General features: G+C 36.1%; 1 protein-coding gene across 1 annotated transcript in view; it reads left to right on the top strand.

The window, feature by feature from the left end:
- Positions 1 to 19993, top strand: part of MCF2 (MCF.2 cell line derived transforming sequence) — a 71556-nt gene extending 51563 nt beyond the window's left edge. Inside the window, exons 22-29 of the mRNA XM_054579528.1 lie at positions 6437 to 6529; positions 8269 to 8347; positions 8906 to 8972; positions 10538 to 10645; positions 12398 to 12494; positions 15277 to 15389; positions 16310 to 16410; positions 19953 to 19993. Of these exons, the coding sequence (XP_054435503.1) occupies positions 6437 to 6529; positions 8269 to 8347; positions 8906 to 8972; positions 10538 to 10645; positions 12398 to 12494; positions 15277 to 15389; positions 16310 to 16410; positions 19953 to 19993 (699 nt within the window). The remainder of the gene's footprint in view (positions 1 to 6436; positions 6530 to 8268; positions 8348 to 8905; positions 8973 to 10537; positions 10646 to 12397; positions 12495 to 15276; positions 15390 to 16309; positions 16411 to 19952) is intronic.
- The last annotated feature ends 3858 nt before the right edge of the window (positions 19994 to 23851 follow it).

Genomic DNA, 23851 nt, shown 5'->3' with positions numbered 1-23851 from the left:
GTGGACTTTTTCAGTTCAAATAAGTCGTTTTTATATTTTACTGGCACATCCCTTTGTTTAAATAAAATCTTTCTTTAATTGAGGTATAATTTACATGTAACATTGTATTAGTTTCACATGTACAGCAATGGTTTGATATTTGTATGTATTGTGAAATGATCACCAAAATAATCATAGTTAACATCCATTACCTCACATAGTTAAATATTTTTTCTTGTGATGAGAAATTTTAAGATCTACTCTGTTAGTAACTTTTAAATATGTACTATAGTATTACTGACTATAGTCACCATGCTATACTTCACATCCTTAGGACTTAAGTTATTTTATAACTGGAAGTTTTTTTCCTTTTGACACCTCCCCGCCTGCCCCACCCATTTCTCTAACCTATGAAATCTTAAGTAGAAGTCTAATACAGAAGTTAGGTAAAGCAGAACTTCTCTGCCTGAAATGAGGGAGGGAGAGCAGAGCTTGGCAGTTGGAAATAATGAGAAGGGACCTGGCTTCCCCAGGAGAACTCTTACTGCTGGTATTCTGTGGATTTCTTGGTCTTGGTAACAGGGAGCCTTTATAACAGAAGAGACTAGGAGGAAACAGTTTATTTTCCTAAGTGTAATTTAAAAATGGACATGTGCTTAGTGAATCCCCACTTTCCTTTTTGTGTCCTTCCTCCATTCACTAGCACCTGCCTTCCTGGGTATTCAAACATACCTACAGCTGGATCCTGTTCACACCTATCTTGTCCTATCCTTTGAAATGAGTTTCTTCTCTCCAATAACCCAAACTTCCATTCTGTTCTACATACTAGTTTGATGTGAAAATGAGAGCAATATTGTTTGAGGAAGTCACAGGCAGTCCAATGATATTCCCAGCTGGGCCTGACATTTTGAAAGAGGAACTTCCAGTTCATATGAGTCTGTAATTGGTGAACTCGATTTTTTGGCACTGAATTAATTTTATCTTTCAAGTTTTAAATTATAAAAGCAATATAGCATTTGTTAGAGAAAAGTTTGGGAAAGAGAGAAACTTTTTACCCTCGATTCCCCAACAACTATCATTTTAGTTATTTTGCATGAGCATGTTCTTTCATAGTTGTATAAAGGGGGGACCTGCCCCCCCCCCAGAAAACCTGAATTATCTTCTGGAGGGCAGGCCCCTTGTAGTACTGGTTTTTCCTGCTAGATGAGTGCCCTGGGAACCGTCTGTATCAGTGTACCAGGTGGTGGTGTTGTGAGAGGCTGCATTCAGCTTCAGTGAATTTTTTTTGAAGACTCAGTGCGTTTGTTCATTTCATGATGGGTGATTTATGAGTGCATCTAACCACATTGCACTGAGTGTTCAGCAGTTTTGGACCAAAATTGCATGACCCTTGTGTCCCACCCTCCCTATTCACCCAATCTCGCCCCCAGTGACTTCTTTTTGGTTTCCCTGGATGAAAAAAGTCCTCAGAGGGAAACGTTTTGCCGATGTGGAAGAGGTGAAACAGAAAACGGCAGAAGCACTAAAAGACATCAATATCAATGAGTTCAAATACTGTTTTGAGCAGTGGAAAAAAAATGTCTCGATAGGTGTATTGCATCAAATGCAGACTACTTTGTAGGTGACTGAAGTTTAAATATGTAAGAATAAATACACAGTTTTTTAATAAATAAACTGTGTTTTTTTTCTGGGTCCCCCTCATATATTTGAGAAGTGAGGACATTTTTATCAGCAGTAATAAAGAGGACGAGCAAAGTGTCCTGAGACAGGCCAGAGGTGTTTGTGTCAGAAGGCTGCTAGATAAGCAGGCCCTGCTTTTCACTCTTCCCAGAGGGTCACCAGTTCCATGCTTTTCCTAACAAGGTTCCTGACCAGGGTCAGGACTCCAACTTCTTCCTACTGTCCATTTACTCTGTTAGCTTCTGAACTCAGAGCAGTGTCACAACTTCTTCAAAACTCTCACTTTCTAAAATAACAGATGCCCAGCTGCTCCTTTGATATTTGTAACCCACCTCCTAGCCCCTCAAATCTTGAAGGGTCTAATAAAAACTGGTTGAGAACCAAGAATGCCTATTTCTTGGGAAGGTACTTGACCTTCATAAACGTGCTTGTCCCAAATCCATTTGGTTCACTTGTGGGGTGACTTAGTTAATATCTAAGTGTTTCTTGTTTGTATTAACTTTTTAATATTTTTTTAATCCTCACCTGAGGATATGTTTATTGATTTTAGAGAGGAAGGGTCAGGGGGAGAGAGAGAGAGAAAGAAAGAGAGAGAGAGAAACATGGATCAGTTGCCTCCCATATTTGCCTCAACCAGGGATCGAACCTTTTGGTGTGTGGAAATGATGCTCCAACCAACTGAGCCACCTGGTCAGGGCTGTGTTGACTTTTCATGTTACCTTTAATTTGTCACAATGATGGACCCACCAACAGAATATTTCTAGAGTACATTAGAGTAAGGAGGGACTGGTTTCAGGTAATGACATCATGAAAATTCAAACTACAGTGTTCACTGTGGAGAAGGTACACAAATGGGCTTGACGACTTACTAGATACAGGAAATAAATACCTGACATTGGATGGAAAAAAAATGAGTCTGATTTTTTCTTTGGTTCCCCAGTAATTCTTGGTATCTGTAATAAAAGAGATTAATCAGTGATGCCTGCAAGGATTTAGACTAGGGTTACTAGGAAAATGGTGATGCTTCTCATAGAGAAAGAAGTGAGGCTATTTCTTAAGCCACACTATGCATACTTCCTCTTCCTTACCTATCACGAGATTCCAGAATCAGATAATTGCTAGCATTACTGGTCATTGTGTTAGGTTAAAAGTTGGGTTACTGGTTTCAAAGTCTTCCACTTGGTGGAGAGGGTCAATGCAGGTGCTCTCTATGGCGGAGCAACTTCTCTCTCACTGTCAGTGTACTGTTGCCTTGGCTTCATCATATCAAGCTGCAATTCCCTGGCCTGACAATGTAGTTTATAATGATTGTGTGCTGTATTTTAACTTGACCTTTCCTGTGCAAAGGAGGGTCCCTGAGATAGGTCCCTAAGGTTAGTCAGATGGAGAGATTTGAGTTCTTCAGAGCCTTCACTTTATGCATTTATTATTGCCATCATTTTTTTTAAAATTTAACCAACATAGTGCTTACTATGTGCTAGGGGCTGTTGATTGTTTATAAATATTGTTAACTCATTTGGTCAGATGGCTCCACAGTCCATGCTCTCAATCACTATACTGTGCCGGGAAGCCTATTCTTGTTCATTCATTCTTTCACTCCTTCATTCATTCCTTTTTTTAATCCCCATTCTCCACACTTACCTCCTTTCTACCCTTCTAGCAACCATTCTAATTTATTTGATGCATATTGTTCAGTTTGTGTGTTCTTGATAAATGTATACTAATGTTCTGTGCACATGTAGTTTTAATATATATTAATTGCATTCTGTTATAATTTTCATTTCCTTTATTTTGATCTCAAAAACTCTTTTTGAGATATAGCCATGTTACTGTTTTATACCTAGTATCTTGCTTCTAATGCGTCATAGCACTTAAGTCTAGCTACCTTTTTTTTAAATCCTTACGTGAGGATATGTTTATTGATTTGAGAGAGAGAGGGAGAAACGTCAATGGTAGAGAGAAACATTGAATGATTTCCTCCATTATGTGCCCTGACTGGAGATCAAACCTACAACCTAGGTATGTGCCCTGACCCAGAATTGAACTTGAATACTTTTGGTGTATAGGACAATGCTCCAGCTGAGCCACACCGGCCAGGGCTAAGCCTAGCTACATTTTTTGTTAATGTGATTCGAGATCAATCTCTTAATAATACTAACCCCCCCAAATAACTAAACTGTATCCCAGAGATGTAAATAAAAGTCTTAAGATTGGCAGTTGTTTTGGGGGATACATGGGAATGGAAAGTTACTTTGCTTTGGGTGATGGGTACACAATGCTGTGTGCAGATAATGTTTGTTGAGTTATACACTTGAAACTGCATGGTTTTGTGAGTCAGTGTCACTCCATTAAATTCAATGAAAAGGAGGGAAAATATTAGTAGTTACTGGTTATAATCCCAGAGTTCTTCACGCACTGGGTGACATTTAACAAGGTAGTTGACATCTTCACACTTTCCTCATTGCAGACAATTCGGTTAAAAGTTGGGGCTCTGAACACTTGATAATAGTGACGAAAAAATGCTTTATAATAAAGAAAACATATTTAGAGCTATCAGGAATCATCAATGAAAATATAAAGGATAAAGCAGAGACCACAGGTGTAACTGTGGAATCAGCCTAATTATATATTATTTATTGTATAATATATTATATATAAGTATACTCATATAGTTGGACCATTAATTCTGCCTATTGGTTCTCAACCGAGTAAATACTCATGACAGAGTGAACATTTAATGAAACCTTTCAATAAAGCCTTTATGTTTTGTTATTTGAGGAAATATATACAATCCACAAATTACAAATGGATTGTATACCAGTGGATCATTTGTAAGTGAATTGTTTGGAACTGAGAACAATATTGCCTGATAAATATAATAGATAGATTTCCAGGGTAACTTGAAAAAGTCTGTTTAATCTATAATGTGCCAGATATGTGCAATGAAAAATAACAAAAACTATTGCAATTCAAATAAGGGAAAGTTGAGAAAGCAAACTAATACTTTAAAAAGCTAAGGATATGACCCAGACATTTAATGCCTGTTATTTAATCCTATATCACCTCCATGAAAATAGGTTTTCTTCCCATTTTATAGTTGAGGAAACTGAAGTTCAGAAAGGTTAAGCAACTTGCACCAAGACACATAGCAACTAAGTGGTAGACATGCAGTTCCAGCCTTGGCCTCTTAGACTCTGAAGCCCTCATGCTTTCCACCTTATCATGCTATTGAGACAAAATCATGCACTGAAGCAAAGTTAATCTAAATAGATATTGAATATGAGATTATTATTTATCTTAAATTCTGATGTTTGAGCAAAAGTAGGTTAGAGTGGTTGAATAGGAATAGAAAGATGTTTTGGGGCATTCTGAAAGTAACTTCTGACAACGTTCAGGGTAGATGTCACAAGCTCTTGCATTTGTATGTTCTATATCATTTCTTAGTAATCCCTTTTCTTTTCCTTGATATGAAGGTCTCATTAGCACTACTTAAAAAAATTATTGTTGTTCAATTACAGTTGTCCCCATTCTCCCCCATTACTCTTCCCTGCCACACTCACCCTCAACTCCCACCCTCAGTCCTACCCCCCTTTGGCTTTGTCCATGGGTCCTTTATATGTGTTCCTTGACAACCGTTCCCCTTCCTTCCCCATTATCTCCCTCCCCCTCCCCTCTGGTCACTGACAGTTTGTTCTTTATTTCCATGTCTCTGGTCTTATTTTCCTTGCATCTTTGTTTTGTTGGTTAGGTTCCACTTACAGGTGAGATCATATGGTATTTGTCTTTCACCCCCTGGCTTATTTTGCTTAGCATAATGCTCTCCAGTTCCATCCATGCTGTCGCGAAGGGTAGGATCTCCTTCTTTCTTTCTGCTGCATAGTATTCCATTGTGCAAATGTACCACAGTTTTTGATCCACTCATTTACCGCTTATCAGCCCTGATTCAGGTCATTGGTGGGGCTTATAAATGGAACAGAGTGTGAGATATTCCTTTAGATAATGAGGAAGGAATTGAAAAAAAAGAAAGCAGAAGGGGACTAAGGGAGTAAAATTGTTCAAAATGGAATTAACCACGCTATAGTAGCACAGAATGAATGAAAATGGAAAGGGTTCTGCTTTGCACAATTATAGGGAGGAGAAGAAAAACTGGTAAGGAAGGGATATTGTGTATAAAAGTTTCACTAGCTACAAGAAGACATCATCCTCCCATGACAAATTGTTTGTCTTTTAGAGAGGCTAAGAGATTGGTGGAAATAGAGGCGTTCCTTGTGTACCTGGCTGATTTTCCCCTGCCCCATATAAATCAGATCTTTGTAACTCGTAGGGTATCTGTATAGATAAGTAATAACCTACAAGATTAACTTATCTTGCAAGTGATTATTAAAAAGAACTATTTAAATTAATTTTAGGTGACCTTTTACACTGATATTTGATTACTTTTACTTCTGTGTTTGACATAATAATTTGTTTTCAGACTATACAGTTAATTTATAACACAATTCAATCTTAGATGGACTACTTGGATATTCAGATTTATAACCTTTGTTTTAATCACTGGAATGGAGCATGTAATCTGTACTAGAAGTGCATAAATCAGTGAGAATGTTTAGATATTCATGTCTGTGATCAAAATACCACTTCATGTTCTTTGAATATAAAATGTGTATTTTTTCCAAGTAAGAAATTCTGTTTCATTTAGAACATGATGGGGGTAGGTGTAATGTCATTTCATATTCAAAATAAAATGCTCATGAAAATTTTGACTTATAAATTATAGATGGATGAAGTTGGAATCACTGAACATGTAAAAGGAGATAACCGCAAGTTTGAAATCTGGTATGGTGGGAAGGAAGAAATTTATATTGTCCAGGTTGGTCATTTAAAAATTGCTCTAGTTATATTACAAAACTTCTCATTCCTCTCACATAGGTCACTTAAATATTGTTTTGTTACTATTTTTTGTGATGTAGTTAAATATTTTTTTCAGTGACTTTTTAAACTTGAGATATGTTTATGGTGCTTTCCAGGGCTTCAAGTTTTCACAGCCTCACTAGGAGGTTTAGCTGATAGCCAAAAGCTTGGCAGGTGCTTCTCTCTCCCCATCAAGTTTCTAGGGTTACAAATTGATACTAGTTCTGAGTTCCTCTTATGCTTGACATTCGGAGAGTACTTGATTACAAAACATGGTGATGTGATGATTCAGACTTGATTGTTGTTTCTAAAGACTATAGTTAAAGCCGTGGCCAGATATGCTATAAGGTCCAATCTGTTTCAGGGAAGGAGAGAGAAATGAGAACGTGTCAAGAGGATGTTGTCATTTCAATATTTGTATCAGGACTTGTCATAGGTGAATGTGCTGTTATCTGTTGAAAGTGCCCAGTGTTGGTTTTTTCTTTGTTTCAATTCTGTACTGGGTGATTACAATCTGTAAAGTGTTTTCTTGGTTTGATTTAACTATAAGACTTCCTACTACCTTTTTTTAAATCTTCACCCAAGCATATATTTATTGATTTGAGAAAGAGAAACATTAATGTGAGATTAATGTAAGAGAGAAACATAGGCTGGCTGCCTCTCATATGTGCGTGTACCAGGAATTGAACCTGCAACCTAGCTATGTGCACTGACCAGTAATTGAACCCATGACCTTTTGGTGTACAGGATGATGCTCCAACCAACTGAGCCACTCGGCCAGGGTTCCTGCTATCTTTTAACAAACCTATCTTGTAAGTAATGGGGAGCTATTTAAGGAAGCTTGCATGCTCTCACCATCAAGATTACTCTGCAATTGCCCTGGCTGATTTGGCTCAGTGGACTGAGCACCCACTTGTGAACGGAAAGGTCTCCGGTTTGATTCCCAGTTAAGGCACGTGCCTGGGTTGGGGGCCAGGTCCCAGTTCTTCAGTAGGGGGTGCACAAGAAGCAACCACACATTTATGTTTTTCTGTCTCTCTTTCTCCCTCTCTTAACCTCTGTCTAAAAAAATAAAATAAAATCTTAAAAAAGAAACTATGAAAAAAATCACTCTGCGACAGATTGATTGTCTTTTCAGAAAAAGTAGAACTTGTTTTATTTTACTGAAATTAAATGTAAAAACATATATATTTTTAAAAAACCCCCCTACAAAGAAAAATGAGAGATTTTATTTCACATTTCTGTGAGTGTTATTATTTAAGGGCAATTTCAAAATGTTTTTTTAAAAGATTTTATTTATTTACTTTTAGACAGAGGGAAGGGAATGAGAAAGAAAGGGAGAGAAACATCAATGTGTAAGAGATACATTGATCGGTTGTCTCTTGTATACCCCTCAACTGAGGTCCTGGCCCATAACCCAGGCATGTGCTCCAACCAGGAATCGAGCCAGTGACCTTTTGGTTTGTAGGTCTGCACTCATTCCACTGAGCCACACCAGCCAGGGCTCAAAATGGTTTGACTATTATTTCATCTAATATGATGGCTACTTATTTGCTTCTTAGAAGTCCAAAGAATCAAAATGTTAGAATTTGAATGTGGTGGTTCAGGATTCAGATTCAGGTTTATGTTTGATACACCAAATTACATTGTTTTTTTTTAAAGGAAACTTCTTCTTCTTCCCCTTTTAAAAATTTTTAGGCTTCGAATATAGATATGAAGATGATATGGTTGAAAGAAATAAAAAGTATTTTGTTGAAGCAACAGGAACTTACAACAGGTACATTTAAGCGTGCATTTTTCAGAACAAGAAGTACTGTAATAGTTCATTGACTCAGGTTTTGTGATACTTTTTGCAGGGAATGGGGCTCATATTAACTCTGTACTATTTCCACTGAAGGGTTTGTTAGACTAATTAGTAGGAGATGAAGATTCATGGGGTTGTATAAACTATTTTGGAGAATGAACTTTACACTGGAAAAGGAACTGTAGTGCTTGAGAAACAGTGAACTAATATACCAAGGAGACAGTGTCAATTCTGAGTCTTTCCCATGAGACAACTGTTCAGGGCCTCAAGTATTATCAGTGCTTTGTAATGTTGGGGTGGGATTCTAGTAATACAATTGCATTTCTTGAATGAATTATTACATTTTTCAGTCCTTTTTCATATTCCAAGTTCAGAGTGGCTTTCCCTCTGGTTATTTCAAGTCTGTAGGTTAACTCTAATGGGAATGGGGTAGGGGGTATGTGGGTGCATATGTGAAAGTCATTGGTCTTCAAGGAAGGAAGAAGTGTGGCTTCTAAATGGTGCTTGTATAAACTTTCTTTTATTCCACAGTTAAACATCAAGAGCAATATAATCAGTTAACTGCAGAGGGCCAGCTTTCTTCTCAGCAGAATGATGAGTAAGTGATTATTCTTTAAGAACCATCATTCCCACAGTCTTTTGTTTTCCCTGCGTATCTCAGACAGAAACTACCTGCCCTTTTAGCAATAACTTATCAAATTCCATAAACACATCATTTTCTAGTACTATCCTTATACTTGGAGACTGCTTAATAGTTATACAGTTGTTCCCCATGACATTAAAAATAACACAATAGTTTGGGCTAAACACAATTTCAAATGCTTTGTTCTCAGTATAGTAGGGGGTGGGGGGATTTGGCATGTAGGCTTAACCATAAAAGCAGCTGCACTCATGATTTCTCTTCAACATATATTGGTTACCTTCTGTCTGACTGGACAAAGAGACTTGTAAGAATGATGGAGGACTGGCAGCCTCTCCTGGCCCACAGCTTTGTGGTCCATTGATGGAGACCACTTGCTGGTGACTTGGTCTCTCTTTTTACGTAGTTAGAGATGAGGTACTGATCCTTGGCAGGAACTCTGCCTGGACACAACCATAAAGTCTTTGAGGAAGGTAGCAGTCCAAAAAGATAGCACTTATGAGCACTGGTTTAGAGATGTGGTTTTTGCATTCTGCCACTAGGAATTTTAAAAGGTAGAGTTCCATAGAACATTTGCAGATATGCAGAAAGATTCACCACACTGATTCCAAAGCTTGGACACAGAAGTTTACCATGCATCCTCTGTCTGATAGATCAATCATTGAATGACTGACTAAGAATGCTCTTTTCTCTTTGTTGTATATCATCTTTCAGAGGTAGCTAAAATCAGGTGCAAAAATGTGTTGGTTCATTTGGGACCAACCATTTAAACCATTTAAAAAGTCACATTGGAAGTCTTTGTCTTCACAATACTTGATCATTTGTCATACATTATAGAAGTAAAATCTTTAGATTTCATGTAATATTTGACTTTATAGTAGCTTATACAACTCAACAGTATGAATCAGAGTTTCATTGTCATTTACATATATCTTATTGACTTTATTAAGGCTAACATTTCATAGAGTAATAGGGATTTTTTTGTTGTTTATATTTTTCCAACATTGTTAAGTTGTAGTTGATAGTTAAAATTTTGTATCTTTAAAGATTATATGAGGATTTAAACTACATATACATTCATACATTGTGAAATATTCACCATAGGTAAGCTAATGAACACATCCATCACCTCATATAGTTATCCGTGTGTGTGTGTGTGTGTGTGTGTGTGTGTGTGTGTGTGTGTGTGGTGTGAGAACATTTAAGATCTACCTCTTAGCAAATTTCAAATATACAGTATAATATGCTGTGGGAATTTTACCCGCCTTAGGTCACAAAGGGAGTAACTTTTTTCTTGCATGTTAAAGAGAGGCCCTGCTGGCTTGGATCCTAGGAATTAAACTTTTGTATATTATGAACTATTACCACACAGACTTAAGTAAGGGAGAGTTAGCTCTGTCTGAATGGGTTCTCAGGGTATGTTCTTGACACATGGTAGCCATAGAAAAAAATGCCATTTTAACTCTGTTATTACTCTTAGACTGTATAAATGCTCACTTATTTTTGCATATTTACTATTTCAGAAAGCAGCAGGGGGATTGTATAGGCCCCCAGGAAACTGAATCAGAGCACCCCAGCTCGGTGGTGGAGGTCTGTAAGGCCATCCCGGCAGTTGAGGCAGAAGCCAATACAGGTATGTGTCATGGTTATCTGGAGGTAAGATTCACGGCTGTGCAAATTCTTTTCTCCCATTGTTAATCTGGAAAATCTGCCTGTTGTCATTATGTGAAGAAAACAAAATTAACCAGTTTTTATAAGGCTTATATGTCTTGCATATGCAAGATGCTGGTGAACACTGTAGAGCAGTGGTTCTCCTAGTGCAGTTCTTGCACCAGTAGCATCAACATCACCTGTGAATGTGTAGGGATGGTGAGTTCTCTGGCTCTTCCCTAGACCTTCTGAATCAGAAACTCTGGGAGTGAGATGTAGCCATCTGTGATTTAGTAAGCTCTCCATGTCAGTTGTTCTGATGCATTTTCATATTTGAGAACTCCTTCTACACAGGGCACAGGGATGAATAAAACATATACTGGCTTAAAGGAATGCATACTTTACTCACCATAGGTTTAATGAATAGAAAAGAGTCATCTATAGCTGGAGTAATTTTTTAATGGAAATTGTTTCATTAAAACTGATTTCAAAAAATTGTTTAATTCAACAAATATAACACAGCCTGTATTTTAGGAATTGTGCAAAACCCTGGGCATATAGTGTAATCAAGATACTGTCATGCCCTGACCGGTGTGGCTCAGTTGGTGGGACATTATCTCACAAAGCAAAAGGTCACTACTTCGATTCCCAGTCAGAGCACACGCCAGGGTTGCAGGTTCAATCCCCCGTCAGGCACCAATCAATGTTTCTCTCCCTCTATTTCTCCCTCCCTTCCCCTTCCTCTAAAAATAAATAAATAAAATCTTTTAAAAAAAGGTACACTCAGCTGCCATCCCCAGGAAGCTAGGAACATAGAAGGATACTTCAACAAGCAACTAAAATTAAATGTGATGCTTATTTTAACAGGGAAGTAAGTACAAGGTACTGCAGAAGCATCCACCAGGGCTACCTAAACCACTCTGGGATCAACAGCATAGACTTTCTGGAGAAATGCCTAGCAGAGTGCACAATATGTACCACTTAAATATGGTGGTCTTTAAAAATAAGTGATGATAACAGTACTCAACTTTCAGATGTCAATTTAAAGGTCACTTCCATCAGGTCATCTATGCTGTGGCCCCCAGAGAAGTCAGGAGGGAGACTAGTATCAATGCCATCATTTGATAGGTGTGGAAACCAAGTTAAAAAAAGTTGACATAACTGTTCCAATGCTACGTGACTGGTTTAGTGTTTAGTGTGCCCAAATTGAGACTCTGTTAATCCTCTGCCCATATTGATTGCTTAATTCATATCAGTTCAAAATATTTTATTAATGAAACACCTCTTAGATGCAAGGTCCTTATGAGACATGCAATGAATAACACATGTTCTCTGCCTAATAAGAGAGATAAGACAAGTCAAAAATAATATTACTAAGTAGAATGTTATAAGTGCTATTTGAATGGATCAATACAATGCTATAGAAAAAAATTGGAAGAGATTATTTTCTATAAGAAGGGGTAAATATTCTCTGGAATGTTATTTAACTTACTATTTTTAATAACTCTCCCACCAACCCCAACTCGAAACCATCCTAATAAAAGAAGTGCATGGCATTCCGGGCCCTTTCAAAATATCCGCAATTCTAAAACAGTATAGTCTAATTGGAGGTCCTAGTATAGGGAGGTACTATTCTTGGACCACTGTAGCCTTGATTACTACTGTTAAGTTTACTTCTCTCCTTTGATGGACCAGTACCATTAAGTAACTTCCACCCTCCATGTTTTTCTTATTGTTTGGACTGCAGAAATCTCTGAAGGGCCTGAGACATGGTCCAACGACTATTTCTACTCTTCCTATGTTGACAATGAAGAAGAAAGACCTCTAATGGTTAGTAATGACATATTAAAATAAGTAAGTGGAAACTCTTGAGGCAATTGTACTGATGAAATAGGGGAAGTACATAGGGGAAATCTTTTGTCAGTGTCCTTGAGGCCATTAGGTATATGCCATGGCCAAAAGATTGGAAACAGCTATCAACATTCAGGTTGTTTGAGCTATATGTGGAGTTCCTACTAAAGCTGATGAGACGAATAGTCAATCATTCCACGTCTCTATATATTGAGCAGTTTTATCTTTAATTGAGCTTCATTACTTTGTTTTCAATTGAGGCACATGAGACTTAGTCAAAGAAGAAAGAAAAGGCAAATATACTTTAAAAATCAATTTAGATTCCAGATTGGAAAATATAGGAAATAAGTTTTACACATTAAAAATTCTTTAATAACACCTGGGGAATATGGTTTAATAGGCTATCAAAGAATGTGCTAATGATACTAAATTTCAGCATATTAGAGCAAGGAGTTACCCCATAAAACGAAAGGAGGTTGCTTTAGGGTAAAAGTAAGTGTTTTATAGAAGTAGTTTGCAATATTGTTTGGATCCTATTGGATTATTAGAGGGGAGTTAGACTTTTTAGGGTATATCTCCAATTTTCTGAAGTCACCAGATTGGAGGGGGGGAATGGCGCTTTGTAGTGGACTGCTCCTTGGTGCCCTTCAGAGCAACACCATCCATTTGGCAGTTTTAATTTTGGAGTAAGGGAATAATGGCATGGATAACCACAAAGCTACGGAGCATCAATTTGAATGGTTTCTTTTAAAAAGTAGCAGAGTGTTCTTTCTACTAATAATGCAATGACCATAAACATAGTTGTATGGTGTTTTACAGTTTACAATATAATTTCCCATTTAATATTCATAGTATTATTGAGAGGAAGAGCAGGCCTTTATTACCTCCAATGCACAGAGGAGGAAACCGAGGCTCGGTGCTGCTAGGAGGTTTGTCCAGTGCTAATTGTCTAGCCCAGCAGTGCTCAAACATTTTAATCTAGGAAACCTTTACATTCTTAAAGTTTATTGAGAATCCCAAAGAGCTCCTATTTACATCTATTAATATTTACCATATTATTAATTAAAACTGACAAAGTTATTCATTATTTTTAAATATTAATAAACCATTGTAAGTTAATATAAATAACATTTTAATTAAAGTTTTACATTTTTCAAAACAACATTTACTTAGAAGAGTGGCATTTTAAATATTTTTGCAAGTCACTTTAACCTGCTTTTGCATTCAGTCCGTTGTGTTATCACACATCAGGTAGCCTCTAGAAAACTCTACTGTATACTTACAAGAGAATAAGAGTGAAAAAGCAAATAATGTCTTCATATAGGTTTGACCTTGCAGACCCTTGGATGGGTGTTGGAAACCTCTAAAGCTCTGCCCCCTAAACTTTGAGAACCACCAGTTTAGACTAGTAATAAAATTAACTTTCATTTTTTAAATTAATACTGTCTGAGAATGGTAACTGTTCAGATGTGAGTGAAAAATCAGGGGAAGCCAGTTGAGGTTTAAATGTTTGCTCTAGATGCTCTGCAAGGGGATTGTCAAGAACTGACAAAATCTTTAGTAAGCATTTCCCTAGCTATGGTGTCAGAAAATAAAGCAAATATGCAAAACTGATTAGTGCTTTAATCATAGGGGATGGGAATGTAGAAAAACTTATTAGTTTTCCTCTATTCTCCCAATAGTTCCCCAAGTCGTGTTACTAAGGAACACATACAAAAAAAAAAATGCATACAAAAAAATAAAGACACCCTCCCCCAAGCAAAATGTGCTTCAATGAGCTGCTCTTTTAGCGTTGCTTTATCAAATCAAAGAGCCAGAAATAATGGGTGCTGCTTACCTTGTAGAGTCTGTCGGGGATGACTCTCCTATTTTGATGAAGCTATTATGTTAAATGGCAAGTAGCTCTTTCCTGCCTGCTCCTCAGCCCATTTGATAAAAGTGCTGCTCAAAAGACATTCAGCTCAAGCGACGCGGATATTGTTTTTAGGTTAATTCCTGTGGATGTGTAAAGAATTGACATCACATAATTATTTCTCTTCTTTTATTAAAAAATTGAGTTATGGTACTTTTACTTTTTGAAATCGTGTTTTGACTGTGTTAGATATTGTGCTGGAAACATCTCTAGCTACTTTTGGACATGAGATTTATTATTCTCCATCTCCTTTGTAACCAAATACAATCAGTGTGGCTTGGATTTTTTTTTAGCTTATTAATGAATCCAGTTAAAATTATAGCTGCAAAAGATTAGGGCCAGATAAAGTTCAACATTTAACCTGCTTCTGTTGGACCCAGAGCTTTTGTGCCCATTATTTTCACCTGTGCCAAACAGTATAAAGACCAGAAGTCCTTTGGGAGCATTAGTAAATCTTTGTTTAGAGCCATTGCCTTTTGTATGTGCCATGATAAATTTTTCATGAGAGTAGATTACGAATAATAATATTTTAAAATTATTTTTACATTTGTTTATTCTGGATATATGCTTATGATTCGTGTAACTTAAATTAGTTGTACTCTGTTATTTTCTGTGTAGTTCATGGTGTAATTCTCTTCCACAAATTAAACCAAGTTCTTCAGGTTAAATAAACACATGTTCTGCTTTTTCTCCCATCACAAACTGCCTCATGTTTGTTCGTTCCTGCAAAGCTGCTGCAGCTACATTTACCATTGAAGTACCACGTGAATTCTTTTTCACAGAGCATGCAGTTGTGCAAGTAGTTTTGCAAACAAGTTTATAATGTAATTTTCCAAAACAACCTTACAGCCTCCAGACAAATATAAAGCCCTAGCAGATTGCAGGAATAGAGGCTCAGAAGACCTCCTGATTAGAAATGGAGATGTCATTCAGCTTCTCCATGAGGATGTTGAGGGTCAATGGTAGGTGTGTTCTCCATGCCTGTGATGACCTCTGCATGGGGCACATGGTCTAATAAAATATTCTGCTTTACTTGTATCTTTGATATACAGTCTCAAGAAGCAGAAATACAGTTCTTATCAGTGTTTCATTTTCATTGCTTCAGCCATGCCTATATAGCTCACTGAAAGGAATGTTAACCTTCGGTGAGTGAAAAATGCTTTCAAAGAATGAAATGCTGTGAGTGCATGCTCTTTTGTGGTTTGCCTTTGGCTCAGACATTCCAGCTGATACATCTGGCTTTGTAATGGCTACAGATTGCATTACACTTGGTAATTTCAGTCATTCATTAAATCATCACATCTTTAATGAATGCCTACTGTATGCCAGGGATCATGCCTTGCTCCTTTACAACATAGCCACACTTCTCTTTATCAGTTCAAATAATTGATTTTTTGTCTTATCCTATCTTTATATGTTTGACTTTATGTAGCACCAACTGCAAAGCTGGTTCTGACAAATGTACTGTTTAATTTTTAGAGAACCCCAAACAGGAAGGAATATTGTTTGGAAGAGGGCTGAATGAAGCTTCCACAAATCTGGGAAATTTCATATGAAATTATTATTTCATTGTGTCAACAACTTTACTGAAATGCTATATTGACCATGTACTCTGACCCTAAAGATGGGAGAGTATACACACAAGGGTGAAAATTAATGATGTTTAGTTAAAATAATAACCATTTTTGCTAGAAACCCCAATCCTTTGTAGGTTACTCAAAAGACTCAAGAACAGTGTCTTTGAATATGTGCAATAGTTTTGTGAGTGAAGGTCTTTGAATAAACGCAATAGCTTTGTGGAAATTTGAGCTGCAATGCAATGTCTTTGTTTTTTTATTAGCTTATATCACCATTGTTGGCTACTAATTCATTTATTATTTAGGTTTGTGAGAAATCTAAACAGAAGAAAAAAATGCCTGGTTCCAGGGAACAGTTTGCAGATTTTAATCGGTGACTATAGGTTTCGGAATGCCAAAGTTACAGGTATAATATGAACAGAATGTATACTATTTGTTTAAAGGCTACAAGTTTTAAAGCTTTACCAAACATGAAATTGGCATAGGGAAAGAACCTCTTTACACTTAGAAATTAAAGCTGCAAACTTATTACGTTAGCTATGATTTAATAAACACGTTAAACTTTTCCCTATAAGGTTGACAGGTTTGAAAGAGTTCCAGGAACTGTGGTGTCTTTTTTTTATTTTTATTTTTTTATTGTTGTTCAATTACAGTTGCCCCCATTTTCCCCCCATTACTCTCCCCTGCCCTACCCACCACCACTTCCCACATTCAATCCTACCCACATTGTCTTTGTCCATGGGTCCTTTACACATGTTCCTGGACTTGACCTACCAGGGGAGATACCATGATCATGTGGTGTCTTATTAGAGATCATTCAGAACCAAATGCTGATAAAATACTTTCAAGGTACCAGCTTTACTATCCATGAATGCTTTAGCAGTATGTTTTTACTCAGTTCACAGAACATGTTCTTTCGTTACGGTAGTTTCTGCCACACACACCACTTCTTTGTGTCTGTGCCCAAGATTTAATGTGCAAAGGTAGTAAGAAGCAATGAGAACTAACCTAGTGTTCCGTTGTATTGCTCCAACCCTTTGTACATAAAATTTCTGTATACAAACCCATATTTTTGTAAATTTTTTCCTTGAGCGATACTATACTGATCTATCTATGAAAAGGCAGCACAGAAAAGAAACCATACTTGTTTGTGAACAAGATTATTATTTCTATATGTACATATTTCCTTTGAATTTCTAGTTTTGGACTTGTATTTAAATTCCAGGTAGTGGTACATTGTGTTTAGATGAATCTAATAAACCAGTAGCAACTTATTTGGTTCCAAATTTTCATTTAATGGCATAAAATAAAATCTAAGGATGATAGGGCTCAATGTAAATATTACATCACCCAGGAACCCCGCAAATAGAGTCACTTCTTGTTTGGTTGGTTTTTTGGTACTCCAAATCTGAATCACCTTTCAAATGTTTTCTGTACTAATTGTTGAATTATTTAGGTAATTATTGAATTATGGAATTATTTAGATAATTAGTAATCAGAACATTCTGATATACCAACAATCTGAACTAAGGAACATGTATTTAAAACCCAACAACTGCTGAATACACCATTACTTTTAAGTACACATAAAACATTCAGCAAGATATGGCATATGTTAGGCCATAAAATAAATCTCAATAAATTTCAGAAGATTGAAATCTTATAAAATCTCAAATGTATTATATTAGAAATCAATAATCTCTAACTATTTGGATATTAAATGACACAAATTTAAACAACATGTGGGGTAAAGAAGAAAAAGCACAAGAGAAATGAGAATTATTTCAAGCTGGATAAAAATGCAACATATCAAAATTTGTGGATGCAGCCAAAGAGGGTGGAAATTTTATATGAAATTATTATAGCTTTAAATACTTATATTACACACTTAAAATTCAATGTAATTCACCATGTTAACATAATTAAGGGGAAATTTTTGTAATCATTTCAATAGATGTGTAAAAGTACTTGGCAAAACTCTATACTCATTCATGATAAAAACTCTCACCAAACTATAAATAAAGAGAATTTCCTCAACCTGATAATGTACAATTGTGGAAAAACTACAGCTAACATCACACTCAATGGTGAAATATTGAAAGCTTTTCCCCTCAGATTGGCAGCAAGGCAAGGATATTGACTCTCACCATTTCTATTCAACATTTATACTGGAAATCCTAGCCAGTGCCATAACTCAAAATAAAGAGATAAACAAAAAGATTAGAAAAGAAGAAAAAGGCAACACTGTTGTGCTCAGCAGATCATGTGTATGTACAAAATCATTAGGAATCTATACATAAAAAGACCCTACTAGGAGTAATAAGTAAATTTTATAAGGCCACAGTATACATAATCATTATACAAAATAAATTGTAATTTTGTATATTAGCAACAGAATTTAAAATGAAATTTAATAAAGAACACCATTTTACATTGGTAATATACACCGTAAAACAAATAGAAATCAATCTGATGACAAATGTCTAAAGGCTTCTGTACTGACAACCATGAGTCATTGCTGAAAACACATTTAAAATTACCTAAGAAAGGGAACAATATATAATGTTCAAGAATTGGAAATACCAGCATTGTTAAGAAGTCTGTTGTCCCCAAATTGACCTTTCGAGTTAATGTAACCAAAATCTCAGCAGGTCCTTTTGGGGGGAAAAAATAAAGAGAAGTTTGTTCTAAAATGTATACAGGAAAGCAAAGAATCTGGAACAGAATCTGAAAAATTTGGAAGACTGACTTACACTCCCTAATTTCAAGACCCTATAAGGCTACAGTAAATACAGTGCAGTGTATAAAAACGAGTTCAGAAGTAGACCCACATATAGATAAACAATTAATGTTCAATCAAGGTGCCAAGTCTACTAACTGGAGAAAGGAACATTTTATTAAATGGTGCTAGAGTAACTGTATATCTACATGGGAAAAGAAATGAACCTTCATCTCTCCACCTCACTACTCCATATACAAAAATTAATTTAGATTGGACCATAGACCTAAACATAAAAGCTAGAATCATAAAGCTTCTTTTTGTTTCCAGGAGCAATTACTATTTTTTATTGATTTTTTCCATTACCATTTATCCCTCTTATTCACCCCCTACCCCCGCAACCACCACATTGTTGTCCATGCCCATGAGTTTTTTTCCCCTCTTTTGCTTGATCCAAAGCAAACACAGGACAATATCTTCATGGCAGAGTGGTTAACAATTTTTTTTATTCTATTAGAGTTGTCCCAATTTCCCTCCATTGCTCTCCCCTGCCCAGCCCACCCCCCACTCCCACAGTCAGTTCCCACTCTGCTGTCCATGTCCATGGGTCATTTATACATGTTCTTTGTCCAGTCCCTTCCCCTTTCCACCATTGTCCCCTCGCCCCACCAAAAGAAGCTAAAACTGCAACTGCCTTTTGACCTGGCAATTACACTGCTGGGATTATACCCTAAGAATCCTGAAACACCAACTCAAAAGAACCTATGCATCCCAGTGTTCATAGCACAATTGACAATAGCCAAGTACTGGAAACAACCTAAGTGCCCATCAGTAAATGAGTGGATCAAAAAAACTGTGGTACATTTACACAATGGAATACTATGCAGCAGAAAGAAAGAAGAAACTCCTAACTTTTGTGAGAACAATTTCTTTTTTGTACAGAGCAGAAAAAGCACTAACCAGGAAAGAGAAGTATCAAAGAGATATACAAAGAAACATTGCACTTCACAACATTAAAATAGTATGCCTATTAGAATAAGATAAAATTTAAGATACTAACATTTGGAATACTTCCTAAGCCAAGTATGTGTTGTAATGAATCACATTTTTCCCCAAATTAACTGATTCCATCTTGTACATTATAATCAGTGTTAGAAATCATAGCACAGAGAACATTTTTGACCTTGAAAATCACTTGAATATTAACATCATTCTTCATTATTTTGTAGATGCTGCTCTGAGTAACTCAAGGAAACTAACTTCCCCTTGAATTAAAGGAGACTGAATAGACTTTTAAAATTAAGATTTCCTTTGGAGGTGTGAACTAGATTATATCTCTTAAAAGTGTTACAGGTAAACATCACAAGAGTCAGGATGATCCTATGCTGCCCCATGGCATTCACAGAATCTCAGGACTGAGGTGGACTTCATCACTCACAGTTTGTCTCATTTTTGCAAGAAGCATCTTCACACCTTCCATTTCCAGCAGGTGAAAAGTGCAGTGTTACTTTGTTTCCAGGAAGGGTTTTTTTTTTATGGCATGCATTCAGATTCCATCTAAAAAGTCTGGAAATCAATTAGTTTGAACATTTATAGATAAAAGGCTTTACCTATAATTTTGTTGGTAACTTTTCAGGAACAAAACAAAAAATCCAAAGAGAGAAGAGAATCAAATTTTAAACCACTTTGTTAATTCATAGTTTATTATTTAATTCTGTGATCTATGTGATTAAAATATACCAAAGGGAGATGTTCTGAAGGACCTCTTTTGCACTTTGGCTGGTATTTAAGGTTTTCAGAGCTGTCTTATAGTTTTAAAAAGATCCAAAGCTAAAAATCCTGTAGTTAGAATGTGTTGAAGTTTACATTTTATGCATTGCAATTTAATTTAGACACACATCTCACAGCTTTAAGTTAAATACCCATATATGCACAAGAGGTGTTCCTGTAACAATGCTCTACCTTCCAGTGTCTTCACTTGCTTTTGAATTTTCTGGAAAAAAAAATTTGTTGTAGTAAAGTTTTTCTTTACTTATGTTGTGTTTGTTCCTAGGTTTTTTTTTAATAATACATGTATAGATGTCTTTCTTTTATGTATGTAAACAGTGTGATGACTTGTTTTATAGTGCAGGGCCAGTTGTTGCATGCAATGTTGAATTTATGCTTGGTGTATTTTATATCAAGGAGCAGTGAAGACAATGGTTTGAAATTGCTGCCTTTTGAATCATGGATTATGCATTTTATTATCAAGTTGGCATATTAGGTGCATGTTTTTTGATGACATGTGTTACAATAAACAAGTCAATAACTATATAATACATAAATATTTTATCTTTTAAATAGGTTTGTGTGTCATATTGAGATCATAGTTTATGCCAGTGGTATCCTTTGATGTAACAATTTGTATGACAAACTGGTTGTATTTTATTCAAAGATACCTAGAAATTATAAATCTTCCCATGTATACTCGCTGGAATTTATGATGGTTGATTTATGACTAACTCATGAAAATGCCCATATATTTGATATTTCACTTAATGCTTCTGCAAAAATAACAACTAAATGAAATTAAAATTCATTCCTTTTGTGTGCTGATCCTGTGATTAGAAGAGAGAATTAGAAGATAAAATTTTTGAATAATGATGCCTTTCCGCACAAAATGTTTTAATTTCATGGTATCAAACTAGGGATTTTAATCATTTAAGACAATACTGAATTCTATAGATTCAAGCATATAGTTATAGTCTTTTAATGTTTTAATCACTGTACAATGAATGCTATATTTGTATATGTAACTGCGCTGTACTCATTTTATTGGGCTATAAATGTGTTACTATAAAATATATAGCAGCAATTTCCCTTTAAGTCTTCAAATTTTAATTACATTGTGAATATACTTACAATGTAAATATACTTGCGTTAATCCCACATTAAAAATGTCCAACCTAAATTCATTCATATAGTTTTTCACCTTAGTATAGTATAAATTATATATTGAAAACTCTTTCCATCTAGTTTATTAGTTATACTTTATAGGCACCATATACATTTTGAGTTAAATGTTTACCTTCAGCCTAACTTGATGATTCTTTGAGAGAGACAGAGATAGACACAGATATCTGACTAGCAATAGGTAAAATGTCGGCTCAAAAAACTTCTTCACCTAGCCCTGGCTGGTGTGGCTCAGTAGAATGAACACTGGACTGCAAACCAAGGGGTTACTGGTTGGATTCCCAGTCAGGGCACATGCCTGGGTTGCGGGCCAGGTCCCCAGTAGGGGGCGCTCGAGAGGCAATCCCACACTAGTGTTTCTATCCCCCTTTCTCCCTCTCTCTAGAAATAAACAAATAAATAAAAATATCTTTAAAAATAATTAAAAAAAAAACCCTCCACCCAAATCTAGCATAGCAATAAATGAGGTTTCCTGAGTTAAATAACCATGTTTGTGAGTGGATATTTTTCCACACTGAAAAAAATCTTCTTTCATATAATGCAGCCGAAGGAAACCTGGAAAGCATCTACACACCTGTACTTGTGTTCTGAGTCATTGCATGCCAAGGACTCTTAGCTGAGTTTGCCAGACTTAATGGTTTCTTTCACAGCTTATTTGGACTCTAGAACTTGTGTCTTAATATTCATTAGGAGACAAAGGCCTAACAAACTGGTTTGGCTGACTCTTCTGTTATTTAAAAACTGAGATTGTTTCAGACGTCTTAATGAGCGTCCCATCACAGGGTCAACTGTTTCCTTTGCCCTGAAATTTATTTTTGAGCTCTTTGGAGGAAGCACGATCAGTGAACTAGTTAATAAGTTAATCCAACTACAAAGAACGCCTTGAAAATTAAAGTGTATTTAAGTTTTTATTCCTATGTGGGCTGAGGAGTAAATGTTATTGTTTACATTTGCCCAAAATTATGTGTGAATCTCACAACATAGAATATATAGTTGTGACAAAAAACACCCCAGCATCTAAGCTTCAATATTCTATTACAAAAAGAGAAAATTTCAGAGTATAATTTTGAAAGTGTAAGGGCGTGTATGAAATGCACCACTTGAAGAGAAATTAGGTCAATGATTTTGTTTTGGGTTTAGTCAAATCAATCCAGCTTCACACTTTCTCTGAGAAAAATGCTTATTGTTAAGTACAATAATGCTTATTAATATACTAGACCACAGGAATCAGCTTCCCACAGGGGCAGTAGTTTCTAGAGTGTTCAATGAATCAAGTATCAAGCATTAAATTGTCAAAACAAGTCATTTTTATTACATTTTAGTACACTTCCCTACATTGATTTGGAATGGCCAGTTTGCAGTTGGTCTTTTGCGGCCTTCCCAAGGACAGAAAAATGCTTAGGAAAAAAACAGTATGAAAAACAAAATCTAAAACCTTTTATATTTTTGTTCCAAAGAAAATTAATAAAAGTTACAACAAGCACTTTTCTAAAGAAATATTTTTACCTTTATTTTCATTGTTGGCATTGTTCCAGATGTCCCTGTTCCCTCCCCCTCACTTTGTCCCCCTTCACCCAGCTCCCACCTCCCTTGCCTCTGGTCATCACCACACTGTTGTCCGTGTCCATGGGTCATGCACACATGTTCTTTGTCTAGTCCCTTCCCCTTCTTTCATTGAGCCTCCCCTCCCCAACTCTGACAGCTGTCAGTCTGTTCCATGTGTCCATGCCTCTGGTTCTGTTTTGTTCATCAGTTTATTTTGTTCATTCGATTCCAAACATAAAAGTGAGATCATACGGTACTTGTCTTTCTTTGACTGGCTTATTTCACTTAGCATAGTGTTCTCCAGGCCCATCCATGCAACAACAGGCACTTTTTTAAAAACATAATTCCCTTTTAGTTCAAAATATATTTTCTGTATGAAGGCTCATGACATATTCAAGTCTTAAGTTTTTCCTTGCACTTTGTGAGGGTCTACCCAATATTTGTTGATGACCTCATTTTCACATGTCCAAATTAGCATATTAAATTCTGAGGAGATAGTTTCAGCACATGTCCACCAAATAAGACTGAACAGGTATATTGAGGACAGCCAATGAAGTTGGACTTTGTGAGAATGTATTCCTTAGGCTAAACAAAACTTTCCTTAAACCCAAACCAAAATAAAATGTAAACC

The sequence above is a fragment of the Pteronotus mesoamericanus genome, unplaced genomic scaffold, assembly GCF_021234165.1.
Source record: "Pteronotus mesoamericanus isolate MK-2021 breed Mesoamerican mustached bat unplaced genomic scaffold, CSHL_Meso_final contig_55, whole genome shotgun sequence".
NCBI classification, from domain to species: domain Eukaryota; kingdom Metazoa; phylum Chordata; class Mammalia; order Chiroptera; family Mormoopidae; genus Pteronotus; species Pteronotus mesoamericanus.
This window is presented reverse-complemented; position numbering and strand designations above follow the sequence as displayed.